General features: G+C 34.5%; 2 protein-coding genes across 3 annotated transcripts; one reads left to right on the top strand and one right to left on the bottom strand.

Moving 5' to 3' along the window:
* Positions 1-209: 209 nt before the first annotated feature.
* PHT4;1 (phosphate transporter 4;1) lies at positions 210-4,977 on the bottom strand. The gene is made up of 10 exons (XM_018128119.2): positions 4,528-4,977; positions 4,236-4,343; positions 3,952-4,107; positions 3,586-3,801; positions 3,117-3,326; positions 2,446-2,583; positions 2,013-2,114; positions 1,563-1,628; positions 1,235-1,319; positions 210-653 (listed from the first exon to the last, which is right to left on the bottom strand). The coding sequence occupies exons 1-10, from the start codon at positions 4,906-4,908 to the stop codon at positions 556-558; spliced, it is 1,560 nt and encodes a 519-aa protein (XP_017983608.2). The 5' UTR covers positions 4,909-4,977; the 3' UTR covers positions 210-555.
* Positions 4,978-11,290: 6,313 nt separating this feature from the next.
* Positions 11,291-13,125, top strand: LOC18590526 (zinc finger (C2H2 type) family protein). 2 transcript variants are annotated; one of them, XM_007016090.3, is made up of 2 exons: positions 11,291-12,711; positions 12,867-13,125. In XM_007016090.3, exon 1 carries the CDS (start codon positions 11,544-11,546, stop codon positions 12,699-12,701), a length of 1,158 nt encoding a protein of 385 aa, XP_007016152.2. In that variant the 5' UTR covers positions 11,291-11,543; the 3' UTR covers positions 12,702-12,711; positions 12,867-13,125. The 2 variants fall into 2 exon arrangements, with proteins under 2 accessions (XP_007016152.2, XP_007016151.2); XM_007016089.3 differs by having other exon boundaries at positions 11,292-12,715.
* Positions 13,126-13,739: the final 614 nt, after the last annotated feature.

Raw genomic sequence — 13,739 nt, 5'->3', positions numbered from 1 at the left:
ATTTCAATAAAAGTTATACTCTCAATTTTCAGCATTTACAAATCACAAAGTCCAACCTAAGGGATTAAAGATTTTACTTTCTTCATGTTTTACATATGTGTATGTGTGTGTGTGTGTGTGTGCGCGCCTGTATTTGTGCATGTGTGTATGTGTGGTACATAATCACTTCTGTCCAAGTGATTGAGAGATCCTACCAAAAAAACAACGTGTTTGAGAGAAAAAAGGCAATGAAATTACATACTGATTTGTTAAGGATTAAATATAGCATTTACAGGATTACAGGCTGTGGTGTGTTTACCATACAAATAAATTCTTCCTCCAACGAGACCTCTTGCAACAATTGCAATAGTAGAGCCATTGACAATTTTGGATTTCAAATTTTGGGTCTCCTTCCCTGGCATTAAGAAAATATGGCCACTAGCTCAAGTCCTTTCCTCCAAAATTTGACTCATGCTTTTTCATCTTTTGTCTTCATTCAATCAATTGAACTCTCTCAAATAGCTCAGGCACGTGGGGGCTTGAATGCCCCATGCTAAACATCTGAATATCCGAGAGTCAGTCCAGTATTTTCTCACCAGTTGAAAAGAGGTTCCAAACCACAGTTCCAACCAAGTATAGCCCAACTGAAACCTTGAACACATCATCCCAAGAACCTGAGAATGTTCAATATAAAGGAAAATGCCCAAGAATCAGCAATTGTGTAAAGATTCAATTATGGGGGAATAGGGGGAAATGAAATCATAGGATTTTGTGGGCGATCTTGAATCTAGATGAAGTGCTACAGGCTAATACACATGGACCAGGATTCTATAGCCACCATATTAGGAAGGCTTTGGATGGAAGTGTCCTGAAATTCGAACCAACCCACTGTTTTTCGACAAAGACATTTTTATTTTCTCATTCTCTTTCTAAATACAGCATGATGAATGTTTTAAATGAAATTGATCAACTCAACCAAACATGAGGGCAAAGTTATTAAGTAGGAGCAACTCCACCCACTTGGCTTATTCTCCGATGTCACCTGTAGGTAACTTTCCACAGCCAAAGGTGAGTTAAAATTTTTTCAGCAAATTGTATTCCTTAGGCCATGATTCAGTTCAATTGGGCACATTTCTCTTGTTCATAAATATAAGCCAGGAATCAAATTTGATTTTCAATTTAGTTTCAACTGGTCTAACATATATTTCTATTTAGCTAATTACCACTCGAAAAAAATCAAGGAATGACTTCTTACCATGTTGCAGAATGTAACCAGTTGCTGCAGTTCCAAACACCCCTGCCAGTACTCCAGCAGTGTTGGATAAACCAAGTAATACCCCCTGCAGAGAATAAATAGAAAATAAAAAAGGGAAAACCATCACTTCTCCAAACAAGGTTAAGAAGAGAAGCAATATCAGCAGTCCAGTATAACCCGCTCATGTCAAATGCTATTACAACAAACACCGGTGGTTAGGTGAAGCATTATTAGCACAAATCAAAATTTTGCCACCCTTCATCACTCTAAGCTTCCTTTTATATTGAAGTACGCTTTGTAGAACAAACTGAAAGAACTAAAAACTTACGGAATATCGAGGAGCAATATCTTGATGATTTGAATACAGGCCAGACTGTGAAAATGCATCTGTTCCCTATTCAAGATAACAAAACTAGAATTAGCTGTGCCAATTGCATCGACTGAATTTTCTGACTCCATAAGCATACTTACATAGGACAGAGAAGAATTTTACAAAAATACCCGACTTTGCATTTTTTTTTTATACTTAATATTTACAAACTATCTAAAATTCTAGAAGTCATAAACCTTGACATCAGACAAAACTCAGTAATGAAGAGAAAATTCGAGAGAGGGGTCTGATCACCCACTATATAATATCTTTTCCACCAATTAAAACATTGTTGGTAGAGTAACTCAGCTACCGTGATTAAGTGGAAGTTTGAGTACAAAAGAAGGTATGTTAACTGGCGCTAGACGTATACTGATTTTATGTTTCAAAGTGTTGAAAGAAGCAAACCTGACTGCATGCCATACACAAAACAGCCATAGCAGGAGAATTGACATGGCTCAGCTGAGTTAGGAAGAAAGCAGGGCCAAGAAATCCAATTGATTGCATGATCTGTAATGCATAGTAAGATATATTCAGTAAACTTAAACAGACTGTTCAATTTAGAAATTCAACTTAGCATTAGCAACAGAGAACTTGGAAGAAGAAGATGAAAGAGCACATATGCACATACACTAGGAGACATGAGAAAGAGAGAATTGAATTTGTAACTTTACCAAAGTTGTTAGCGCATTGAACTTAAAAAATCATCATGTGCATCACTCTTGATAAATGTATATATGAAGGAAAGCATATTTAGAGAAAATTGCATAATTAAAGAACAATGAAAATGCAAAACAGCCATTCTAAGAATTTTTTTAAGGAAAATGAAAACTAAGAGTACCTTGCGAACAGTGGTCACGGATAAACCTTTGCTCACAAGTGTATCTGCAATCCACCCTCCAAGATTCGCAGAAAAAGCCATTGTAAGCCAGGGCAAAACACAGAAGAGCCCAGATTCTGTGAGATTGAACTTCAGGACCTATGGATGTATAACAAAAATAAATTCTTAATACTATGACGGGAAGGAGAAACATTTTTAACAACTGTTAGAACAAGCCTCCGAACATAACCATGTGAATGCTTCAAGTTTTAAAAAGTGGAAACAGAGAAAGAAAAAATGTTTTTGGGTGAGGGTGAAACAAGGTCAACAACAAGCCACAATGTAGTCAAGGAAGAATGGTAGTAGACTTCAACAATTTGGGAAAATGGTCCTGAATCATCCAAATTCAGACATAACAATGCCAGAACTCATCAGCTAGATTCTTAGCCAACTGATGAGTTATAACAGTTGCCTTAACTATTAAAAAGCGCATTATTTTCCAATATGAAAAATTGGCATTGGCTATCAAAATAAGGGGACAGTGCAGGACATTTCACTTCCATAGTTTGCCAGGAACTTAATATCTACGGTTTCTGTTGACTCTTCCACACTTAGGATGCTTACTAAGCATTTTGAATGCTATGGTTGCAAGAATAATAGAGCAGTGTGCATTCAGGGATGAAATGACTTACTTGATTATAGTATGTTGGCATCCATGTCAAAAGAATAAATGTTCCCCAATTGTGACAGAAATGAGACACTATTAGGGCCAATACAGGTGGTTTCGACAAGATTAACCTCCAAGGTATTGTTTTAACTGGCTTGTTGGTAATATTGTTAGTAACAATAAGCTTCTTCTCCTGGGGCCGAAGTTGAGGATCCTCAAGAGGTGAACTATGAGCCTACAGAAAAAAGAAGAAAAAAATATTACATTTGGAAGATATTTTTGAATAAAATCAAACACTTCTATCGCTATCAGAATTTGCTTGTTGACAAACAACTGAAGCCTTCATCCAAAAAATCTACACTAAAACTTAAGATCATTCAAAATATGAGTGCTTCATTTCCATATAATACTAATTTGTTTAGAATGAGAGCAAATTTAGAATCTTTGAAAAGAAACATGTCAATCAATACCACGAATATGGGGAGCAATATTACCTTATTTAGCCATATACCAAACCAGACTGTCCCTAGAGAACCGAAGGAGTAAAACACTGATGGCCATCCAAACTGATGAATCAAGAATGGTGAAAAAGCAAGGCCAGTAACTGAGCCAAGATACATTCCACTATACACCAATGCTAGTGATCTACTCCTTTCGGCAACAGGAACCCACCTGGACAGAATATTATTCATGGCAGGCATAGCAACACCCTGAAAACAAAATCAAACTAAGTCAATACTTTGGCCTTGTACAGTGACAATATTTGTAGTTTTCTAAGATAAAATTTCAAACTATTCTTGAGTCTTAAAAGCTGTTGAATTAATTTGCTTTTTGGGTAGAATACTGATAAAAGAACCAACCTCGCCAATTCCCATGAATGCACGAACGACAAGTAGGAATGGCAAACCAATTTTAGCAGCAACAGGAGTAAGAGCTGTAGCAATGGACCACCATATTACCCCAAATCCTAACACCGACTTGCCACCTACAGTGTCTGCCCATATGCCACCAGCAATCTGTCATTAACTACAACTAAATTAGCAAGAAAAACCAACAAAAATTTATCCTTTAGATTAACAGAAACAAAAATTTCATATCATGACCAGACCATTAAAAAAAGGAAAAGAAAGAAAGAATTTATTACCTGAGTAAGTAGATAACCCCAAAAAAAAGATGACTGTATTAGACCAACAGTTGCTGGGTTCCAATTGAATTCAGCTGACATGGGAAGTATAGCAATGCTCATATTTACCTGCCAAACAAAATCTGTTCAAAGTTGATAATTCAAAGAATAACAAAAGTTTAACTGAATTTAACTACTATTGCTAATTATAGCTATAAAACTAACGGTCATTTTCAAAGCTCTTCAAAAGAAGTGCTTTCTTTTTTTTATCAAGAAGCAAAGAAAGGAAAACCAACTTAAAAGTAAGGCTTACCCTATCCATATTGCACAGCAAGAAGGCTGAGAAACACAAAATAACTATAACCCAACGCTTGGGGAACTGCTCCCACCAAGGAACCGAACTGTCAAAATCCTCCTCATTCAAAACGACATCATTTAATCGTTCCCCAAGCTTAACCGGTTCTCTTATCGATTCGGGGATTTCTCTTACGTCTGCAAACACTTTCCCGCTTCTTCTTCTCCTTCTATCACTTGAGCTATCACTAACTAAAACACGGAAAAAGAGAGAGCCATGGGGGGAATTGACCCAAACCCGGAAAAGGGATCGCGCCCGGTTGGGCTTGTTCCGGGTGGAGATAATGTCGGGTGGGGATTTGGGGAAATTTGGAGAGAAGAGGAGAGCTCCGGAGCTCATGGCAACCGTTCACCACTTCACTGAGAGAGAGGAAGGGACAAAGATTTTTCAAAGGTTTTTTGGAGAGAGAGAACGGGAGGGATATTTATGGGGTTTGGTCAGAGATTTGACACGTGTACTGATTGGATTAACAGAAAAACGGATTCTGGATTCCTTTCCTTTTTTTTCTTTCTCTATAATTTGTCTTTTCTCTGCCTAGACTTGGATTGGGCTTGTCGCAGTTCAATGATCAAAGGCCCCGTAAGGAAGTGAAACCCTGATGGGCTTAGGCTTACGCTGCTCAGCTGGCTTGGTTTGTGGGCTAAGGAGTCTGCTTCAGACATATAACCTTATGTCCAATGTGGTTAGGTTTTCGGCTGGGTGCCCTCCAGTGTCCATTCTAATTATGGAGGTCAAAGTTGAACAAACATAAATGACATTATTGAGAATGAAAGTTCGTTCAAAATTAACTACCAAAAAGATGGTAATAAAAGTTGCATTTAAAGAAAAAGGAGCAGACAACTAGAAAGGCAACGAGTAGCTTGAAGTATTGCAGCTTAGTATAAGAGCCAAAACCTATATTCATAGCAGATTAGCTGGCATCTGGGACTTGACCATCAGTCACCCATCCCCCCACAATTATGCACTGCTTTCAACATTACTTTATAGATTCTTCCGTCTTTACCTTCCTTATAATCCAAAGCAGTAATTATATAAACTGAGCCTGAGCAAGGCAGACCCCCTCTGTGGGTCATTGCCATCACTCTACCACCAAAACTACCCCTCTTAAAGCTGCACTATTATTCCACTCTAAGAAGCTCAAAGTGTTGGTACAGATGAAACCATTCTATATCTTCAAAATTTAAGACTGTAGAATAAAGAGTTGGAAGTCAAATTCCAAAATGAGATGGGTGAAATTATGAAATGCTATCTTTTATTATATAATTCGAAATTTATCATTATTTTTATTTATACAAAAAAAAATCATCACACACAGAAATTGTTGTATGTATATATGAATTTTTTTAAATTTTTACAGTTTTTCATTTGAAAGTGATGATCCAAAGAGAGATTAAATAAAATAAAACTAAAAAAAAAAAAAAGTCTCAATTCAATGAGTCTCTAATACAAGTACAAACTATAATTGCTGGTCATATGGGTTGAGATAATTAAAGACTAGTTAGTCAGCTTTCAAACCAGACAGAAACTTTAGCTCATTGTGTCCCAGGCTTATCCTTTCACTTCTATCAAATTTTCCATTTCTATAATCATTTAAAAAGTTTGAGCATAGGCTTGGATGAACCCCAAAAGGGTTTTTTATCACACGCTTTTGGCCAGATTTTGAGCAAAGTTCAATAATGAGATTCAGAAGACTTGATGCTCAAGGGAAATTGCTGGCTGAATGCCCTCAATTGGTTGTAAAAAGAAAAAAAAAACAAATAAAACAAAAAAGGAAATAAGATCAGGAGCATATCTCAATGCTGATGAGCATTAATGCCAGCCACATGTGTTAACCAACCACTGGATTAGAGAAACATATAAATGTGTGTATCAAGTGGGTTCCCCACTTCAATCCGACAAAGTCCAATTAAATTGTAAGCATAATAATAAGTAATTTTAGGCTGAACCAAAGCTTCCATTTCAATAATAAATAATGAATTAGTATCCTCCATTGTTAGCCATGCGCATCTTCAAGACAAAGACCCGTAATTTACAAAAAGGGGTAGAAGAAGAAAGCAAAATGTGTTAATTCTTTTCTCCAACAAAGGCAAACTTCTTGCCCTTGGTCCATATAATTTAATTTCTTTTTCTTTTTGGGCTAAAAGCTGAAGAAATTTACTTATTTTTCAACATTAATATATATTCCAATATTGATTAATTTGTTATATTAAACACAGATTGCAGTAAAATAAAACAATGTCGGCAGCTTTCTTACATTTCAAGGGAGGAGCAACAAAGCAAAAAAGAGATATCGGAGCAAAGTTGAAAAGGATCGAGAGGTCCCAAAGAAAAAGAAGCCCCCGACTTCTTTACTTCATCAAAACGACGCCATACCATACATTTTACTCAAATGTCAATACCCTCGTTGACTTGCTTTTCTATGAAAGCATAACAATGTTATCCGTTTTTTCCTTTTTCATTTTTGTGTTACAAAACTTAAAAAGTAATACTATGATCATATCATATCATATCATTGAAATTTCATATGCTTTCGGGTCTAACTTTTATCCATAGTTTTAGCTGCTCTCTTAAGATTTAAGACTATATAACTTGTTTAATTACAACCCCAATTTCAATATCAATCATTATTCTATCTGAAATTTAGAATTAAGAGTCTTAAAATTAAGACTCGAAAAAACTATCTTATAGTAACAAGAAATAAAATTAAGCGAATTGGAAATATCAATCTTAATCACCCAATCATAATGATTTCAATTTCATTTTTTTTTTATAAAATTGTATCATTAAAATTTAAAATAATGAGAATGATTAGGTTCTAAAAAAAATAATGAGAATGATTATATATGTGGAATTGTTGATTAATTCAACATATAAAGTCTTAAAGGTTAACTTTATTCTAGTAGATGGTAACTTTTAGGTAGAAATTTCCCGTCAATTAGACCACATGGATTAGTAAAAGACTTAACTAATTGACTTAATTTTTTTAATCTTCTTTTTGTTTATTTTGGTAAGTGTAAGGTCATAATAAAAAAATTTTATTTTCATTTGATATCTCGTTTCATGTATTTTTTATAATTTTATATCAAGTATTGAATAAATTTGTCATACATATTAAAGTTTAAAATTTATAATTTATAATTTTGGATTTAAGAATTATAATTTTTTATTAATGTAAAATTATAAAAAAAATAAAGCAAAATAAAGAATTTATATCCGTAAAGTCGAACGACTTAACTTACCTAATCGTGCGGCTCACTATTTTAAGCTGTCCAAATTCCAAAATAACCCCAAGAGAATTAATTAATGTAAGCTAGTTTTAGTAATCATGGTAATTAACCAAGAATGAAGGATCTTTAAAGTACTAAAAGTTGTTTAAATTATATGACAAGTGGTATTAAAATGTTGATCAGGTGATAACACAGTAAAAAAATGAACGGGAAACACGGGGAGTCATCAGAATTTTTTATCGGCCAAAGGGAAATCAAACCGACCCACCTTGGCAGCAAGATTGTAGTCTAGGGAAGATCGTGTGGCCCACATCATCACCACCGCCATGATCAACAATCCTACCTATACTTCTTGCAAGTTTCCAATTTTTCACGAGACGAAACAAACAAAAGAGAAATTAAGACAACCTTGTAATTACATTTGAGTGCAATCATTGCAGCCTTTTACCAATAGTAAATGACTGGAGAGACTAAGATGCTTCCTTGTTTACGTTGAGTTCTGAAAATGACACTGTAGCTGACTTTGGGTCGGTCATGTTAAATTTGATGTTCAATCTAAGATTACTCTTTGTTTGATGTGTCCGAATCAATTATGCCAACAATTTTATTACTTAAGTTAAAAAATAATATAAGTTAAACAGAATTAAGTTTTGTTTCATTAATATTTTTCTTTATCAGTTTAATCATTAATTGAATTATTAAATTTGTACAATTATTTTAATATTTTAATTAGTCACAAAAGAAAATACCCACCCTTGAAAGCTGGCTAGTACGGCTGCTACAACCATAGACTTTAGTAGCCTGACATTGTAGAGCTAGGTTATTGATTTATAGAGGTTACAGTCAAAGGACCAATCTGTTCGTTTACCAGCCCGGCTAAGTTCGGAATACTTTTAGTTGAAAATTGTGTATGTAATGGAATAATAATGCACGCTTTAAGTTGCAATTTCCTTTATGTTAAAAAATTTTACAGTGGATCCTTTGGTTAATAGGGCTTGGTCATTATCTACCTGTCTATGGAACTTAACTGAAATGGTGGCACTTCTCTTTCCTTTTGTTTATGGATGAGTCAGCAGAGCAGGAAAGTGCTTGGTATGTTTTATTTTTATATAGGAAAAGTACGTACTACCCTCCAAGGCAAGCCGTGGAAGTGCAGTAGCCACTAATTCCTGGAAAATGAGGGTAAAGAAACATAAACTTGAAACTATGTGCCAAGCCATATTAATTAGTGATTTTAAGGTTTGCTTCAAAAAAAAAAATGAAGCATTTTTTGTTTTGTACTGTATTGATTTGATTTCGATATCTTAACTGCACATGATTACAGAATCTGAGCCGATGTGGTTAATTACTTACATTTGTGAAGAAATTAAGATCCTTTAGTGGCCTTATTCTCCTTTGTTAATGTGAAAAATCAAACCCAATCTCTGTAAATAAATTGGCTTCACCTTAAGGCATCAAGGATAAAGAGGAAGAATTAGACAAAACCATGTGTTATAAAAGTTTGTTGGGATATATTCAAAGCAACACATCAAATGTTATGCTGAAACAGGTACAAGTGAAAAAAACTTTGGATTCTCCCTTACTAGAAGGGGAAATGACATTTTCCCTTCTGCCAGCATGTTCAATAATTTATGAATGAAACAAAACAGGAAGAACTTGTAACTGAAGCCCCAGCAAGAATCAAATAATTATGTAAATAAGTCAAAAACAGTATAAAAAAAACGGTCGGCCACTTGAAATGGGGTGAACTTGCACGTGTGCAGCCACGTCGTCCATGTCATTCCTTGGGAATTTTTTTCAATACTTTGTACATGAATTCACTCTTCCCTTGCCATGAGATAATTTTAAGGCTGCAGCTTCAGGTTTAATTAGGGCCGGCCCTCACATGCAAATTAGTTTTTTCATATTTTCTTTTTTCTATTAATAAACAAAATTATCTTAGCAGCTTATAGTGGCTTACATGACTGAATGTGAAATAATTAATGTCTAAATAAATTTAGATTAGGAATAATTTGACTCCTTAATTAGAGATAAGGAAAAATTAGGTCGTCTTTGCATAATGTCGGTTGATGGGCCATGAGTAGAAGAAAATTTATTGAGATTGAAAAATGCTAGAAAAAAAAATTCTAAATTTTTGTGATATAAAATGTTTTAAATATGAGAATAATTAACTATTTAACTGTTCTCTATAGTCCCACAGAAACATGTTTCGTCGGTGCATTAATTACTTGTGGAATTCATGGTTTATGTTTTCAAAATGAAATTTCAATTCTAATTTTTTAACATATCAGAAACTATAGTAATTTCAGACAAAAAAAAATTGTTTTAATTGCAATCTTAAAACTAATTAATTATTTGAAGTACAACATTCAACAAAAACATTCTTGTTTAGTGGATCGGAATTGTCAAATACAATGCAACTTAATAACTTATAGTATAATTAACAATTTAATTTCAAAACTTTCATTGTAATCTATTGAGAAAATTATCACATATTTAATTTTATAACCGACGGTTGCTGAACGAAAAGTATTATCAAAATTGTTTTTTGAACCGCTTTATCGATGGAATATTTTGTCAATAATCCATCATAAAGCTCAATATCAATGGAATTTAGAGATGTCAAAGAAATATTCAATTGATAATAACTATTGTTTTGTAGTGTAAGCTTAATTTGATTTTTAAAAATTCAACTAAACAGTAAATTAATATTTAATTAAATAAATTCAACATAAAATTAAATTAAATCTGCACACATACTGATAAAGAGATATATATAAACTCATCTACCTTAAATTTAATATGATTTAATGTTTGTTTGGCTTTATTTTTTTTCAATTTATTTACCTTTTAAAAGTAAAAATCATGTCAAATATAAATTTTGAGAAGCTTTTAAAAAAAATAACTTATTTTTAAAATAAAAATTTTAAAAAAATAACTTCAAGAAAAGTTCATGTAAGGAGCTTTCTCTTCTATTATTTTAAAAATATAAAAAAAATTATTTTTATTTCAAAAATATCCTCATCTGTTAAAAATAATTATAATATTTTTTTATAAAAAAATATATTTTATGATAATTTTAACCAAAATTATAACATATAAAACAAACTTATAAAAAAAATTTATCAAACAATTTTAACTTAATTTTAAAAGTTATTATTTTTCATAAAAACTTCATAATAATTTTTAACTCCAAAGGTTTATTAATTTCTCATTAAAAAATTGATACAATTTTTTATAGGATTTTTGAGTTTTTAATTAAAAGGAAAAACGAAAGAAAGAAAGTGAAGAACGGGGATGATCATAATCAAGAAAATGCGTAGACACACAGTTACTTTCGGTTAAAGTTGGTGCTAAACTGACTGCAAACTGACATTAAAACTATATACTAAAAATAATAATCATGTCATTAATTTCTCATCTCCAGAGCGAGAAATTAAAATTACTCTTATAATAGTTATATATATCGTCTTATAAAGATATCGAGAGAGAGATGCCCAATGTGCCATGAAGTTGCGTTACACCTACTCCTAAAACTTTATTCTTCCATGCCCCCACTCTTACAACATCATCTACCTTTACATTCTTCCTTCCCTTTCCCTTTCTTTTCCTTTCTACTTTCATCATTCCCTCCAACATCTCTTTCTCTCTCTCAGCAACGTAATTGACTGCTTGATGGCCTGAAACTAGAACCAGAGCTAGCTGCTCAACCTGAAAACTTTTCAAGCTCCCTGTATCTGTCTATCAATGGCGAAAACCATTGGATCAGTATTCTTCAACAAATTCCTTTCTCTTTTCATCCTTCTTCTCCACCTTGGTTGCTTCATTTTCACCGCCAAAGACCACCACAAACCAGCCAAGAAACGCAAAGCCTCTCCTCTTTCTCTTCCCCCTCCTTCTCTCAAGCCTAACAAAGCTCTTTCCTCGACTTGGTCTTGTCTCAAACGCATCTTCTCTTCCTCTAAAGCCAACTGCAAAAACACCATCCAAACACACCCTACAGCAACAACAACAACACCGACGTTAACCTCCGCAAGAAACTCCCAACAATCCCTTGTATCCATGATAATCCCACCTGAAACTCATTTATCCGAGAGTCCTCCTACACGTCATGAAAAAACATCCGGGTCTTGTCCAGAATCCGACATCTCATCCGACAACCAGTTTTTCCCTCTACGTAACGATATCTTCCCATGCACAGCTTGCGGTGAGATTTTCCAAAAACCCCATTTTCTTGAACAACACCAAGCAACAAAACACGCCGTATCCGAACTCATTGATGGCGATTCGGGCAAGAACATAGTTCGGATCATATTCAAAACAGGTTGGACAGACAAAGTTAAGAACCCTGAAATCCACCGTATTTTAAAGATCCATAACAGCCCGAAGATTCTGGCAAGGTTCGAAGAGTACAGAGAGCTTGTCAAAGCCAAAGCCGCAAGAAACGGTATAGGAAGACGATACGAGAGATGCATCGCTGATGGGAACGAGCTGTTGAGATTTTATTGTTCAACTTTCATGTGTGATTTGGGACTTAATGGGAGTTCCAGCATTTGCAATCAACAGTATTGTAGCATCTGTGGGATAATTAAGTCCGGTTTCTCACCCAAAATGGACGGAATCCCCACGCTATCTACGAGCTGGAGAGCACACGTGGCGATCCCTGAGGATGTCGAGGAAGAATTCAAGTTCATGAACGTGAAACGGGCCATGCTGGTCTGCAGGGTCGTGGCGGGTCGGGTCGGATCGGAAGGGGAAGAAATAGACAAGGAGGATGGTGGGTTTGATTCGGTGATAGGGAGGGGAGGAGGGAGTGGGGCACATACCAATGTAGACGAGGAAGAGTTGTTGGTTTTCAATCCAAGGGCTGTGCTTCCTTGCTTTGTGATTGTGTACACTGTTTGAGTGTGAGAGTGTATGTATGTAATTTCTTTCTCCTCTTTTGTCTTAACCTTGATTTTCTTTTCTTTTTTTTTCACTTTTTCATCTTATTTAATTATATTGAGATTGTGAAAATTTTGTCACCTGCATATGTGTTTGTGATGTTGATGACGCATGATTTTTTGACAGGTTTTTACCTCTTCTGCTTGGACCCAAAAACAAGAAAGGGTTACAGCCAAAATTAACCAAATGATGTGGAGTGCTGTGATGCTATGATAGAATATGTCTGCTGTGTTAATTAGGATAACTTGTGTATCAGAGAATGTGATGTAAATCTTCTGTTTGGATCAGATTAGTAGCTCTTTTTCTCTCTCTTTTTGTATTTATATAAGACAGTTTTGAATGATGTTAGATCTAATTTCAAGTTTACAGTCTATTTATTTTGCCATTTTGTTATAAATTTGAAAGAGTGAACTCAACTCAGAACCAAGGCTGCTCCATCTGATACACAAACTTGCTAATGTAAATGTACTTTCTGAATATGCTTCTCTTCTGCAGCCTTACAAGGTTTTCTGCAGGGCAAATTCTTTCCAAATAAAAATTCCTTTTGTTAACGTAGTTAGGATGAAAACTCTGAAGCGCATTCATTCCAAGGACCCAATTATCAAAATAAATTTATGTTGACAAACATTCTTCTCAAATAAGATGAATATAGAGTTGTACTTGAAATCTTCTTACACATGATCTCAGGCTGAGTTGAGTTGAGAATTCATGTTATGCGGAGTTGAAATGACAACTGAAATTGAGAATTGATGTTTAAGATATCACATCCCGAAAGAACTCCATGGACAAACTTCATAAACTTGTTTCAATCCACAAAACTTAAACCCCCAATGGATTGCTTTACTTTTATCACCAAGTTAAACCGGTGTAATTCTTCTTTCCCAGTCCTTCAAATCTGATGATCGACTCGGTGCTAGTTGAAAGACAAGACCCATTTCCCTGGCAGAAACAGCTGCGGTAGTAACAAAATGTCAGTTCCTGTTTCTACGTCTTCCTGCA

Source organism: Theobroma cacao, chromosome 9, assembly GCF_053813885.1.
Source record: "Theobroma cacao isolate CCN51 chromosome 9, ASM5381388v1, whole genome shotgun sequence".
Lineage (NCBI taxonomy): Eukaryota > Viridiplantae > Streptophyta > Magnoliopsida > Malvales > Malvaceae > Theobroma > Theobroma cacao.
This window is presented reverse-complemented; position numbering and strand designations above follow the sequence as displayed.